Consider the following 13,326-nt stretch of genomic DNA (forward strand, 5'->3'; position numbering starts at 1 on the left):
TAACACTTTAAAAGGCAAAAGCAATGTGGAGCATTGGGGCGCATAGAGCCACTCGTGGGAGAAAGAGTGAGCAGTGTTTAGATACCTGAGACCCTGGCTTTTGCTTTGCCTCTGCCTGGGGTCTGCACATGCTGCTTGCTCCTGCTCCTTCCTAACGAGTGTATAGATTGAGCTCTTTGAAATGTGAGTATTATGGGAAGGATCGCAGTTGCTTTAAATTATAGGAGTTGGCAAGTGCCTGGGAGAAGGAGTGGGAGGCTGTTTAAACTGAGGAAGACAGTTGGAAACGCTGTACACCAGCATGAGCGCCACGCTTCAAACGCCTTCCCCTGCTCAGAAGAGCACTTTATTTTTCACCAAGTCGTTTTGGGGGTTGTTTTGGAGCAGCTCCGAGTAATCAGCATATTTCTGCTTTGCATTTTTTTAATGGTTTCTAAATTCATGGGACAACCAACGCAAGAAATCCTCATGTTCGGGGGAAAAGTTTGATACCAGCAATGCCCAGAAGAGGTAAGCTACCATTTGCACTATAGCTTCTCTCTCTCTCTCTCTCTCTCTCTCTCTCTCTCTCTCTCTTTAAAAATTTTATTTTCCCTCCTTTTTGGGTTTTATCAAAATATTTACTGGAAGGACTTAGCTACTTGTAAAGAAGTGAGGGAACTTGAAGAAAGAATGTCAACAAATGATAAATCAGAGGTCGGAAAACCTCAGCAGCGATGTTTTCTCCTACTTTCTATTCTGCTTGATTCATGAATCTCTGTGAAATATCTTTGACTATTTGGAAATGCCACTTCTTTTAGAAAATGCTGGGAGAGAGTCTCCAAAGTCTCCCATCTGATAGACCTAGTGTTGGTCAGTGCATCGATGGGCTGATTTAGGTCGAGGTCAGAGCATCTATGTTTTCTTATCCCATTATATGCAGCTCAATTTCCAGAGCTGATTCCTATAAGTCAGAAAACTTTCCCGTGGATTTTAATATCATTCCTAAACTTCTCTTAACTGTGGTTGTAATGACTTATTATAAACTTGTTTTGTAGCCTATGTCTTTTGAAGTTAAATAAATCATTTGAATTTTCCTTGTAATGACACGGGAAGATGTTACCGATATTATACATCCTTGGAGGAAAAAGGAACAAAGAAAAACCTATTTAGATTCAATAATCGTTAATTCAAGTCACAGTGGGCCGACAATGTTGTTATCTCTGTAGGGTGGCTTTGCCTTGCCAGTTGTGCCTTGTAAACAGGTAGGGAGCAGACAGCCTCAGACATTTCCTTGTCTTTCTGTGCATCCGTCACAGAAGCAGCATCTGGTGATTTGAGGTGCAGCGGCATTAATTATGGAGTGTGCCGTTTCTACTTGCCCGAGAAACACTGTTATCAGGGTTCCCATCTTCCCAAGGCAGAATTCCAGGTGTAAAAACCAGATATCCACTGAGATCTACAAATTCTTCTGCAGGCTGAGATTTTTAACAGAGCCCCTCATTGATTGCGCACACATACACATGTGCTCACAGGCAGAGGTTAAAAAGCCCTGTGGGTCTGACTGAGCTCCAGTGGTTTGGGAGGTCGCCTCAGTCTGCAAAACCCAACTGGTGTAGAAATGTTCCCAGTCAAGGTCCCGGCCTGCGGGGAAATGTGGGGGCCGCCCAGGGCCACTGCTCGTGGGCTGTGAAAGGCTCTACCTTCCTGCTGTCCCCGTGGCTGTTGTGCTTCTGGAATATGTTTTCCTTCTGTGTCAAGTTCTGGTTATGTAAGGTGGATTACGGTGGCTTCCCTGCCTTGCGGTCTCAGAGATTAAGGTCAGAGGAAGGACATTCTGTAAAAAAGAAGGCAGTTCCACCAGCTTGTTGCGGGTGGTCAGGGGACACCCTCCATTAAGCTTCTCTCTGTCCGTGGTTTTAGTGAATGAAGTAAGGGACCCACTGCTGCGATCTGTCGCCCTGCTCCTCTGAATTTCCACCATTCCTATCCCTACCGACCCACAGAGAGGGATCCGGGTTGCACAGACAAGATTATTACCCTCGCCTCCTTCCCTGTCCCTTTAGCCCATCCCTCTCTGGAAGGGGGTCTTCAGGGCCGCACCCATGACCTCATCGCAGGCAGCCGAAGAGCCGGGATGGCCAGCGGTTGCATGGCGCCTGAGAGCACCCTGGGGACGGGTGTGGCCGAGAAACGCACCGTGTGGCATGACGTGGCTTCCCATCACGGGCTCCTCCGGTGGAGGCTGGCGGCATCTCTGGAAGACAAACCCGCCAGGCCCCACCCCTGAGCCCGAAAAGGCCCCAGGAGGACAAAAACAAAAGGCGATTAGGGTTACTAAGGAAGCCCCAAGCCAGCTGACTCATCGGAGTCACGGGGGCCGTGATGAAACCTGGACAGCTCCCTGGAAAGGACAGGTCAGGGTTCTCCCCCAAAGGGTGCTAGTGACAGAGGCCCAAGTGACCTAACTGCACCCTCTGGCCTCAGAGAGGCAGGAAGAGGGAGCAGCGCCTACCAGGGACAGGGGGTGTTGTTAACTACTGAACTGCCGGGCGGTGGCCAGGCTTCTGACCTGCTTTGGATATGAACCAGGCTTAGCCCCGGCTGTGGGCTGCAGAGATCCACGCTGGGGGATAGGAGAGAGACATGCACTTACTTCAGCAATCTTACCCGGGTGTCCACTCTGCAGGAGAGACCTTAGCAAGATTCTTTGAACATGAGTCTCAGCCCAGACAAATTAGACCTCTACAGCAGTGCACAAAGCACCCGAGGACACCAACAAGTGCTGGGCATGTCAGCCTGCTGACATCAGGGAGCTTTTCATGGAGTTGTACTTGAGCTAGATCTTGGGGTTGAGCGCCTCCTCATAGAGAGCCATGAGGAGCCAGGACATCCAGGAAGAGGCTGGTATGCAAAGGCTCAGAGGTGTGAAAATCATGGCCGCTCCAAAAGCCAAATTGCATGGGGTGGCAAGGCTCTGTTTCCCAAAGTGAGTGCCAGGGCCCACACTTTCATGGGTTTTTATAAGTATTTTCTGGTTAGGCCAATATGGGAATGTAGAAAACTGCATCACAGTGGACCAGAGCCCTGGTTCTGGGTTCAAAATGCCTGAATTCAAATCCAGTGCCCCCGTCTTAACTGCCATGTAAACTCAGACCCATTCTAGCTTCAATTTCTCCATCTACTAGTGAACATTTCCATCTTCTAGTGGTATTTTAAAGATTAACTTAGAGAATCCCTGTAAGAGCCTATTATCAAGTACCTGGCATATGAGAGCTATTAATGGATGTTAGCTGGTTTTTGGATTTAGTGCTCGTTTCTTTGTTGCAGGATCTCTCACACATTTTAGTTGGCTAATGGGCCCAATGACTCTCCATGAGTGGGTCATTAGAATCTAATATTTTCCAATTCATTTCACCAGGAATTTTATTTTTTCCAAGTAGCATCACACAGACCATGATGTGTGCTGGAAAATGGTGAGATCAAATGGGCCCAGTGCATTGAGGCCAAATGTCCTTAAAGAGCACAAAGTTTCCCAAGATCTTATCTGAAATGTACCAATCTTTACCAGCCACTTCACAAATTATCTTTCATATTTCTAAGCTCCAGAGCCCCCTAGAAAATCGACTGTCTTAAAACCATTTTCAACTTTTAGAAGGAAGAGGTGACAGCAAAGTAAATTTTAGTCTGTGATTTCTCACTTGAAAAGTTAGCCTTTGTCTCCAGTTTGAGGACCTACTGTCCTCAATGCAAAAGAGAGATACTAGAAGGGAACGTGGTCCTGCTTTCAAGGAGCTGTTGATTGAATGGGGAAAATCAAGCACACCTTCCAATAGCCAAAAATGTGACTTTAGATATCACAAGACACGTTGTACAAGATGTGAATGGAAATTGAAAGAAGAGACTCCAATTATCGGAATAATCAGTCACATTCTTTGACATCTGTCATGTGCAGGGAACTGGGCTGAGTCCTTTACCATGTGACCATGTGATCTATCCATTTAAACCTTACAACCCGACCATAGGTTGGGAGTGGATTAGTTCTTTTCACAGTTGAAAAAACCTGAGTCCCAGAGACATTGAGTAACCTGCCTGTAGTCTGTCCAAACCAAAGGGGAAGCAAGTTCTCAAGCTTAGGTCCCTCTGATGCTCTGCGTCTATCACCAAGGGAAGACTCCTCCAAGGAGGGAACGTGCCAACTGGCTTTGAAGATGAGAAAGGGTTGGTGGAAGGTGCAGAGAGAGAGGCATAAGCACCAGAGAGAAGAGCCCAGGGAGACAGGAGAGTGGCCTGGCAGGACAAAGCAAGTGTTCAGAGAGTGGGGAAGGGCGAGCTGGAGAGACTCGGTTGGAATGATGAAAGCCTTGAATGCCAAACCACAGGGTTTGGACTTCTTTCATGGAATTATCATTAAAGGTTTGTAAACAAGAAAGTAACATGATGAGAAGGGATGATTAATCTGTTCGCAGCAAGGACAGAGGCTGAACTTCAGTGGGGAGCTAGATGGGTGCCGGCAAGAGACAGCAGCAGCTGTGGCTCTCAGGCAGTGAAGGGAGGAGGGGCACAGTTGGCCCAGTCTCCAAGGCCTTCGCCACCACCAGGGTCTTTCCAAACAACAACCCTGAGGCCTCCCTGGGTCCACAGTCCACAGGGGGCTCAGTTTCGATCCTGTCAATTGGGAGAGAAAGGGTGGAGAATGTAGAGTGCAGAAGGGACTAGTTGACCTTTGAGGGCTCTCCCAGCTTTCAAGCCATAAAGATAACATCCTAAATATTTTTATGGAAATCATTAGCTGCACAGTTCCCTATTCGATCACCAGGTTCCAGACTTCTCCTTCATATCAAGCAGGCATGTTTCCAAAACAACTTTAGGGTCTACAAAAGTTTTATGAGTTTACAGCTATAGCAATTACATAATAATGGTATTGGCACGCAAGGACTGGGGGAGGGTGCATTTTAATATACCCCCTCAGGGAATACTTTTGTCCATCTTCCTGGCCTCTGCCTCTTGCAAAACTCAACTGTCTATCTCAGTGATTAAGAACTCTCCCTGCAGCGTGTACCATATCAGAATTTCACAGTGTCTCGAATGAAAATTATTTACCTAGGTGTCTTATGACCTCCTGCAGCTTGCAAATGGGTGATAAGCTTTCAGGAAACAGGGAAGAGTTCCTCTTAATTCTGCAATGCCTTATACCTGTAGCAGGTCTGAACCTTAAGTGACGAACAGGTTTGCAAGAGACATCACATTTCCTTATTTTTCTTAATTCAACTTAAATCTGATTCCAAGAATTTGTGCCAGTAAGAACTTTAGTTTCAGAAATTATTGGTGCTCCTAACTACACAATCCCCAACATTTGGGTCAGGCACAGATTCTGGGACATCCTCTGCCACATCGATTCTACCTAGTCTTTTTGTCCTTTTTGTAAGGAAAGAATCTAATGAAGAAAATAGAGAGGGGAGACAGCTCAACAGGAGCAGGTTATTTGGGACAAATCTGCAGAGGGGGGCCCAGTTGAGACTGAGCCCCATCTTCTGTTTACAGCCTGGGGTAGATAGAGGGGCATGAAGGAGTGGGGGAATTTTTGCGGGTAGGCCATTGCTAGGGGAGGGTCCTTGTGGTCGTCACCTCCATTCTTTGAGGTGGCCACTGTTACAAGTTAAACCAGGCGTTTTCAGAATTCCAGTTCCAGGTAACAATTTCCTTCTTTTGCATGGTGATGGAATATGGTCTGGGGTTTAGGTCAGACTGAGACATAATGACCCCAAGGTGACTCTTGTTCTAAGTTGGAATATAGGTTCGGAAATGGCGCTGCCTGTGTCAAGTTCTTGCTGATACCTTTGATGTCTGTGGATTCTACTTTCAAACCCTCACGGGGGACTGAGAATCACTGCAAAGGTTAGGATCCCGGTGTCTGAACAGTCTGGGCAGCCCTGCAGTCTGAGGTCTGGTCAGCCACACAGGGCCAGCGTGTCCACTTCTCATAGATGTCCCTTTCCCCCTGTCTTCCTAAGTTTGGAAAAATCCCCCATCAAAAGTCTCTCACTGGGCTGGGGATGTGGCTCAAGCGGTAGCACGCTCACCTAGCATGCGTGCGGCCCGGGTTCGATCCTCAGCACCACATACAAACAAAGATGTTATGTCCGCCGAAAACTAAGAAATAAATATTAAAAATTCTCTCTCTCTCTTTTTTTTTTTTTTTTTAAAAAAAAGTCTCTCACTTTCCCTCTCCATCATATACTTTGAGGTGGGGACTCTTGTGGGGGGGAGGAAGTTGCTTTCAAGAAACTTTTGCCTTTTGCTTCTTGCTCTGCAAAACCCTTGAAATAAGGAAATGCAAAGAGCCAGGCAATGCTTTTGAAATAAGAAGGCAGAAATGGAGAAAGACACACTAACATTTTGGTATGTGTATGTGATTCTGTCACATACCCACTCAAAAATCATCAATAAAATACGTTCCCCACTAGACAATATCATGACTTCCTCGAACTCACTGTTTGCTACCAGAAAAGGTATTCATTATGATCAGATTCATAGTGTCTTTTTATTGAGTGCCTACTCTATGCCAGTACTGCATATATATTGTTTCTATGTCCTCATTTCTTAGACTAGGAGAGGTGAATAGTTTATCTACAGACCGTCGGAGAGTATTTTAAACTGATCTTGTACCAGTCTCCAAAACCTACACCCCTTTCACACTACCACACCAAATCCCAGAAAGGACTCCTGATTTTCTATTCAGTGATTTGGAGCTCTGCTTTTGACTAATCCTTCAGTAACCATTTCCTACTAAAATTTATTTTAGATTGAGTTTTTTTTTTTTTCACCATAAATGGTATAATTCTACTGGATACAGTGATAAGTCTAAAGAATGTTTTACATGCAACTCATGGTCAGGTGGCAAGGTAGGGAATTCAATCCAATTTGAGTAGACAGCAAGATTAACTTTGTCTAAGGCCACAGTTAGAAGAAAGCTCAAACTCCAGCATATATTTGTCTTTCTTCTGCCTCAAGGTCAAGGGAAGAAAGTCAGTCTTAACTAATGAAAGGCTATTTATAAAACAGTGTTAAATATGTGCAGTTTCAGGGCCTTTGTGTGCTATGAATAACATAGGAACAGCACTAATCTAGGTGCCTTAAAACTCATCCTAACAGATGTATTCTGAGAAGATTTGAGAGCTGTTGTTAAAACACTGTGTCCTTGCTCATGGCTGACACCTGCCAACAGAAGATTTTCTTAGATTGATAAGCGATCTTTTTTCAGCTTCCTTTTTGAAGCATTAATTTATTTAGAAAAGACCTTTACGAAGTGATTTTTATCTCATTCACTTGAAATCGAATTTAACACCACTGGAATCTTAAAGGATTCTTGGAATGTATCTGCCTTGCCAACCCACTTTATCACAGGTATCTCTATCAGCTGCCAGGATCATTCACAATTCCTCTTTCCCTTCACAGTAAAAATCATGCTCCTCGGTGTGGCCCAAGGGCGTGCTTTGGTTTGAATGACACCCCAAAAAGCATGTGTTAGAAACAATGCTCAGTGCAACAATGGGTTGGGAGGTGGGGCCTAATGGGAGGTGTTTAGGCTATGAGGGGTCCAGCCTCAGGAATGGGTTAATGCCTACTGAGAAGGCTGTGAGTATATGGCACATGCTCTCTCTTGCCATTTTGCCTTCCATCAGGGGATGACATGGTAGGAAGGCCCTCGCTAGACATAGGCCCCTTGATCTAAGGCTCCTATCCTCCAGAAATGAAATAAATCTGTTCTTTGTAAATTACCTAGTTGTAGGTATTCTGTTACAGAGCATGAAACAGATAAAGACAGGAGTCTTTAAAATCTCTCTCTCTCTCTCTCTCTCTCTCTCTCTCTCTCTCTCTCTCTCTCTCTTTCAGTGTTGTGGGGTTGAACCCAGAGCCTCATGCATATTAGGTGATTACTCCACCAGAGAACTACATCCCTGGCCCTTGGAAAACCTATCTATTGACTGCCCTTCTTGTCCACTCAAGGACACTCCTGCCACTCTCCTCCAGAAATCCATTTTCTATATACAGTGAGCTCCTTGGTTTCTGGGGCAGCCCTCTTGTCTACCTGATATCATTCTAAATAATCTGAGACCACATCTTACCTTTGTATAAACTATGTTAAAACTATGAAATTTCTGGTCCTCAAATCATTTTATTACCTACAAAAAATTACAATTTTATAGGATTCCAATATAATCTAGAAATGTAAAAGACAAACTCTCCCTTCTTAAAGTTAATTTACATGCCAGCTCTTACGTACAACAAAAAATGTGCTGATCATCCTCTGTCCCTGAGCCTGAGATGGAACGGTATCTAAACAGACTTTTAGAATTCATCCAAGCTGCAGACCTCCCTAGACTCGTGCTAGCAGTAGCAAAACACTCGTCCTTAATAGATCTACCCCTTCCATTAAAACACCACTGGTCACTAGCATGTTCTTTGTCATGCCCGAATCTGTTTGTTTTTTAAACATCTTACGATTGGTCTTTGTTTTGCTTTTAGATGTAACAAGGAAAAGTCTTCTTTCCTCTGGCATTTTAAATACTTACCCACTCTTTCCCAGAACACACAAGGGAGAACTTTCCCAGACACCTGGGACTCACCTAAGATTTGTGCGGCCCTCTTAAAACAGACATCTGGACTTGACCAGCAGATTCCAAATGATTCCAGCCAACTTCATCTTGATGACCTGGGATGGCACGTGGCTCCCTGAGGCCCTGTACTGAGAAAGAATCAGAACCCCATCTGGAGTCAGCAAGAAACCAATTAGTGATGTCAAACAGAAAAATCAGATATTTTCCAGAGCTGTTCTAACTACTATTCTGGATATTATCTGACCTCCCAGAGTATAAAGAAACTGTTACTCAAATTCTTTGTTTTCCTTAATGCTAGTTTTGTATCAGTTATTTGCTAATAAGCCCATCTCATGAAAAGATTGAATAAGACATTTCAGATTATTTCTTAAACTTAGTTATGGTACAGCTTGTTTTTACCCTTGTTAAGGTGCCACTTTTCTTCTTACTGAACTAAAAAATAATGAAGAATCTGGAATCATGATCTCTTTCAGTTTCAGCTCTTCCTCAGGGCTGTGTGTTGATGGGCAAGTCATGTGAGTACTCAGTCTTTGTAGATCATTGAAAATGGGAATAGCATTTACCTATTCCACTGGACTCTCTGGGAGTATGAAGTGAGATACTATATAAGAAAAAGCATAAGGCTATAAGGTGAAATTTAAATGCTGGTTATCATTAGGAGCCTGATTTCTTCTAACTGGCCAACTTGATTTCCCTTTGGTCTCTTTGTTTTGGTGGCGTCCTTCTCTCTGGACAAACTGGCACCTAGTTGGACATTAACAACAAAAGCACAAGCAACAGGAATGCAAACATGCGAGGGACTTGGTGAATGGACTTGCATGTGAGTGTACCCTTGCCAAGGCAGAGAATTTCAGCCAAGATGGAAATGTCTCCAGGATGTGGTCAAAGCAGTGACAAGCAAATCCCAGGCAGCTTTGCCTGGCTTTCTTTGATGACAGTCATGTCCCCTGAATTGTGATTTCGATTTCCACAGTTTCACTGCAGTCCAGCCACATTCTTTGACCAATCATGATCCAAAATTTTTAAATAGAAAATTCCAGAAATAAATAATTCACAAGTTTTAAATTATGCACCATTCTCAGTAACATAATGAAATCTTACACCATCCTGTTCTATGGTGCCAGGGACATAAATCAGCCTTTTGTCCAGTGTATCCATGCTGTATATGCTACTCACCTGTTAGTCGCTGAGTAGTCCTTCTAGTTGTCAGATCAACTGTCATGGCATAACAGTGCATATGTTCAAATAAGCTTTTATTTTACTTAATTATGGCCCCAACGTACAAACCTGTATTATAGTATGTTGTTATAACTGTCCTATTTCATTAATTACTATTTGAGTTGTCAGTCTCTTGCTACACCTGATTTATAAATTAAATTTTATAAAGATGTATATAAAGGTATGTATGAGTAGGAAAAAAACACAATTTATAGAAAAGTCTATACTATCTGAATTTCAGGCATCCCCTGGAGGTCCCACTGATAAGGGGGAACTACTGTAACCAAGGCTTTGAATGTGTGGTTTGGAATGATTTGTGCTTGCCATTTGTTAACACATTTCAACACTGCTGCTCCAATGCTTTGGACCACAAACATACATAAGCATTTCTCAGGGATACATCATCAGTAAGACATTCGCGTAGCTCTATGCAACACGCTAATTCAGGGGCCACAACCCTTAATCTACAGGGCCAAGCAGAAAATGCACACTAGTGGGTAAGCACAGGGAGACCCCTGAGAGCCAGGACTGCCTGCCCTATCTGCAGCAGGCGGACACTATCTGATGAATGGAATCCAAGGAGAACGTGGCCCAGCAAGTGCCAGTCGTTTTATGTTCAATAAAATCCATATATCTGGATGCTTTTATGTGAAATATTCCTATTTTAAAATGCTTGCTGTGTGTTTGACCCATGAAATGGCATTTTCATAGAGTTGAACTCACTGTAATTTAGAGACAGAATGAGTTCCCATTTTTTTTTTCCCACTGTGTGAGAAATCTCAAGAGCCTTTGCCATTCTGCCAACATGTCCTGAATAAACACGTACACACGTGCACATTACCTGCCAGTCAGGCTGGAAAGCAGAGCTTCCCACTCCAGCAAAGGCGGCCCTGTGGACGAGCCCTCAGTTTATCTCTCAACACACTTAGGAGGCTGAGAAGGTGACTGGCCCTGTTTTGCAAATGAGACCCACGCCTCACCTTGGGTCAGCAGTGACACAAATGTAAATGAGCACAAAGTCTGCTGGCCCACAGAGCTGAAGTCCTACCGCCTTTGTTACACAGGACCAGGGGAGGTAGTGTGAAATGTTACTGCTGCTCACTCCTCCAGTGGTGGACACGGAGTGAGCCATGATGCCCTGTCCTCTCTTGGCCCTAATCTCCCTGGCCTTCTACCCCTTCTGTGGAGAACTGGCCTCTCCTGCATGTCCCCCATTTCTCCTTTCCTACTCCTTAACTTAGTCCTCTTCTCACCTGGCCTGCTTCACTCACTCGGTCTCACCCTCTTCCCATCCCATTCTTTGTGCCCTGTGTTTCTTTCCTTTCACACCATGTCTCTGGTCTCTCTTTCCATCACCCACATTCTCTTCCTATTCTCTCCACTTCAGCTTCCCACCCTTCTCTCTCCTTATGCCCACCTTCTCCAAGATCCCTTCCTCTTTCTTTATTTTCTCCCTGCTCTCTTCTCCACCCTCAAGTCTAAGTTCTATTGCTTTGTTTGTATTTATGCTTCATTTCCTGTAGCTTACAAGTCCCCCTGAATAAATAAAGTGCCTAGCCCAGAGCCTGGTACATGGTAAAAACCCTCTAAACAAAAGTTGGCTGCTTGCACACACGATTTGAGGTCAATTGAAAGAAATGTGCAAAATAAAGCAATTTAAATGGAAACAGAAAATCAAAGCCACGGAGAGGAAGAAGGACAAATATGTGAACCACAGGACCAATCTGGTTACTGTGATGGAGTGTGAAATTTCACTTCCTGGCAGCCAAACCCGAGTCTTTTCAGACAAAAAGTGACCCATGTATTCTCGGGTGTGCTGGGGCGGGGGGGGGGGGGGGGGGGGGCGGGCAAAGGGCCAAGCAGGGCACTGAGCGCCCTGTTTTTCCCTGTACTTGGGTTTTATTTTCAGCAACCCACTAATCTCTCCCGGAGCAGTCATGCTGTGTGCTGGTGAAGCCTCACTCCGACGCTGTTTGATTGTTGTTTTGTGCGGTGGAGAATGCGCGCCTTATAGTGAAGGCAATTCGCAGTTGAAGCGGTTGCTATGGCGTTGCTAGCGGAAACCTGTCACTCCTGGTTAATCTGAAAGCCTACTGAACACCAGGGCCAGCTGCAGCTGGGAGATAGATGGAAGGAAAGTATCAGATAAAGGAAGAAGGGAAAGGCTCTCCTGAAAAAGCTGTTTTCCCTTTAAGACACTCATTTCGCCTCCTTCCTTGCCCGCGTTACCATCACTTTCCTTCTGAGACAGATTTCAGGTTCTGAATATTTCCCTCCAGTAGGAATTCCAGAGTAATTTTCCAAGATTTAATGCTAATTACTTAATATTTTAATCCAAAAAGGCAGCACAAGGTAGGTTGGCTGTGAAGCCAACACTTTGGGGAAGCACCGGCTGTGATTTTCTGGATGGGCACCACAGGTCGATTAACTTCTCACCACCTCCTTGTTGCAAAAATTGAGAATGAGAGCACCCATTTCTTTCGTGTCATTGTGAGGATTATATGAGATAATATGGTGCCCTGTTAATTATAGCTGATATTAAAATTCCTGTTTCTACCATGGGAATGAAACAGAAGAGAAACGTTCAGGCAGGCAGGGTGGAGACTGATCATGAAGCACCAAATCTTCTTCCCTCTCTTCCTTCCTTTCTCCCTCCCTTCCTTTTTTCTTTCTTCCGTTTTTCCATCCCTTCTTCCTCCCTTTTTCTCCCTTCAAAGCTACCCAGTGTGAGAATGCATTCAATAAGCTTTCTAATTAAACAAAAATTGCAGATTTCTTTATACAACAACCCCAGCTATAAATGGCCTTAATTATAAGATTTGTGTCCTTTACTACACAAAACGATATTCTAAATTGGATTTGAATGAGATCCTGAAAGAGATTCAGACGTGCTTGGCAAGTGGGAGAAACGAGCGAGCGTAACAACATGGCGTAAGTAGGGCAGGAGTCCTGGCTGGTGTTCTCAACCTTGGTTGCACCCAAACAATCAATGAGGGAGATTGGAAAAAGTCCAGGCTGCACCCAACACCAGGACATCAGGATCTCTGGGGGAAGAATCCTGGCATTTATAATTGTTTAAAGTTCCTGAATGTGTAGCCAAAATTGAGAGCCATGTTTGGAGGGGATGGCCTATGGTATGGAGAGCTGCCCACCCCAGGGCTGCATGGTGTACTCAGGTGTGAAGACATCGATAACCTTCTAGACACCACAGAGCCCTTTCAGGAGACTTGAAGAAACAGTCATCCTGGTGTGAAAGGAAGGAGAGAGTGGCTAGGAAAGATCTAGAGTGGGCCTTGTGCCTTCAACAGACATGGTAGAACCCAGGGAGCCAGGGGGAGACAGTTGGAGGAATTAACAAAGGCAGCATGTCACTTTTTTTAAAACAAAACTCATTTTTTGAATATGGGAAACCTAAGCATATTTAAGCTAAAACAAGTCTACCACATTTTTGTAAGCTTAAAATTTAAATTTTGGAAAATGGTAAAAAGGAAAAAATATGTGCTTTGAC

The 13,326-nt window shown here is 44.4% G+C and overlaps 1 protein-coding gene across 1 annotated transcript in view; it reads left to right on the top strand.

The window, feature by feature from the left end:
• The first annotated feature begins 377 nt into the window (after positions 1 to 377).
• The window catches only part of C1qtnf7 (C1q and TNF related 7), a 97,762-nt gene continuing 84,813 nt past the window's right edge, over positions 378 to 13,326 (top strand). The window contains exon 1 of the mRNA XM_071614782.1: positions 378 to 510. Coding sequence (XP_071470883.1) covers positions 498 to 510 — 13 coding nt within the window. The 5' untranslated portion in view covers positions 378 to 497. The remainder of the gene's footprint in view (positions 511 to 13,326) is intronic.

Source organism: Marmota flaviventris, chromosome 7 (genome assembly GCF_047511675.1).
Source record: "Marmota flaviventris isolate mMarFla1 chromosome 7, mMarFla1.hap1, whole genome shotgun sequence".
NCBI lineage: Eukaryota > Metazoa > Chordata > Mammalia > Rodentia > Sciuridae > Marmota > Marmota flaviventris.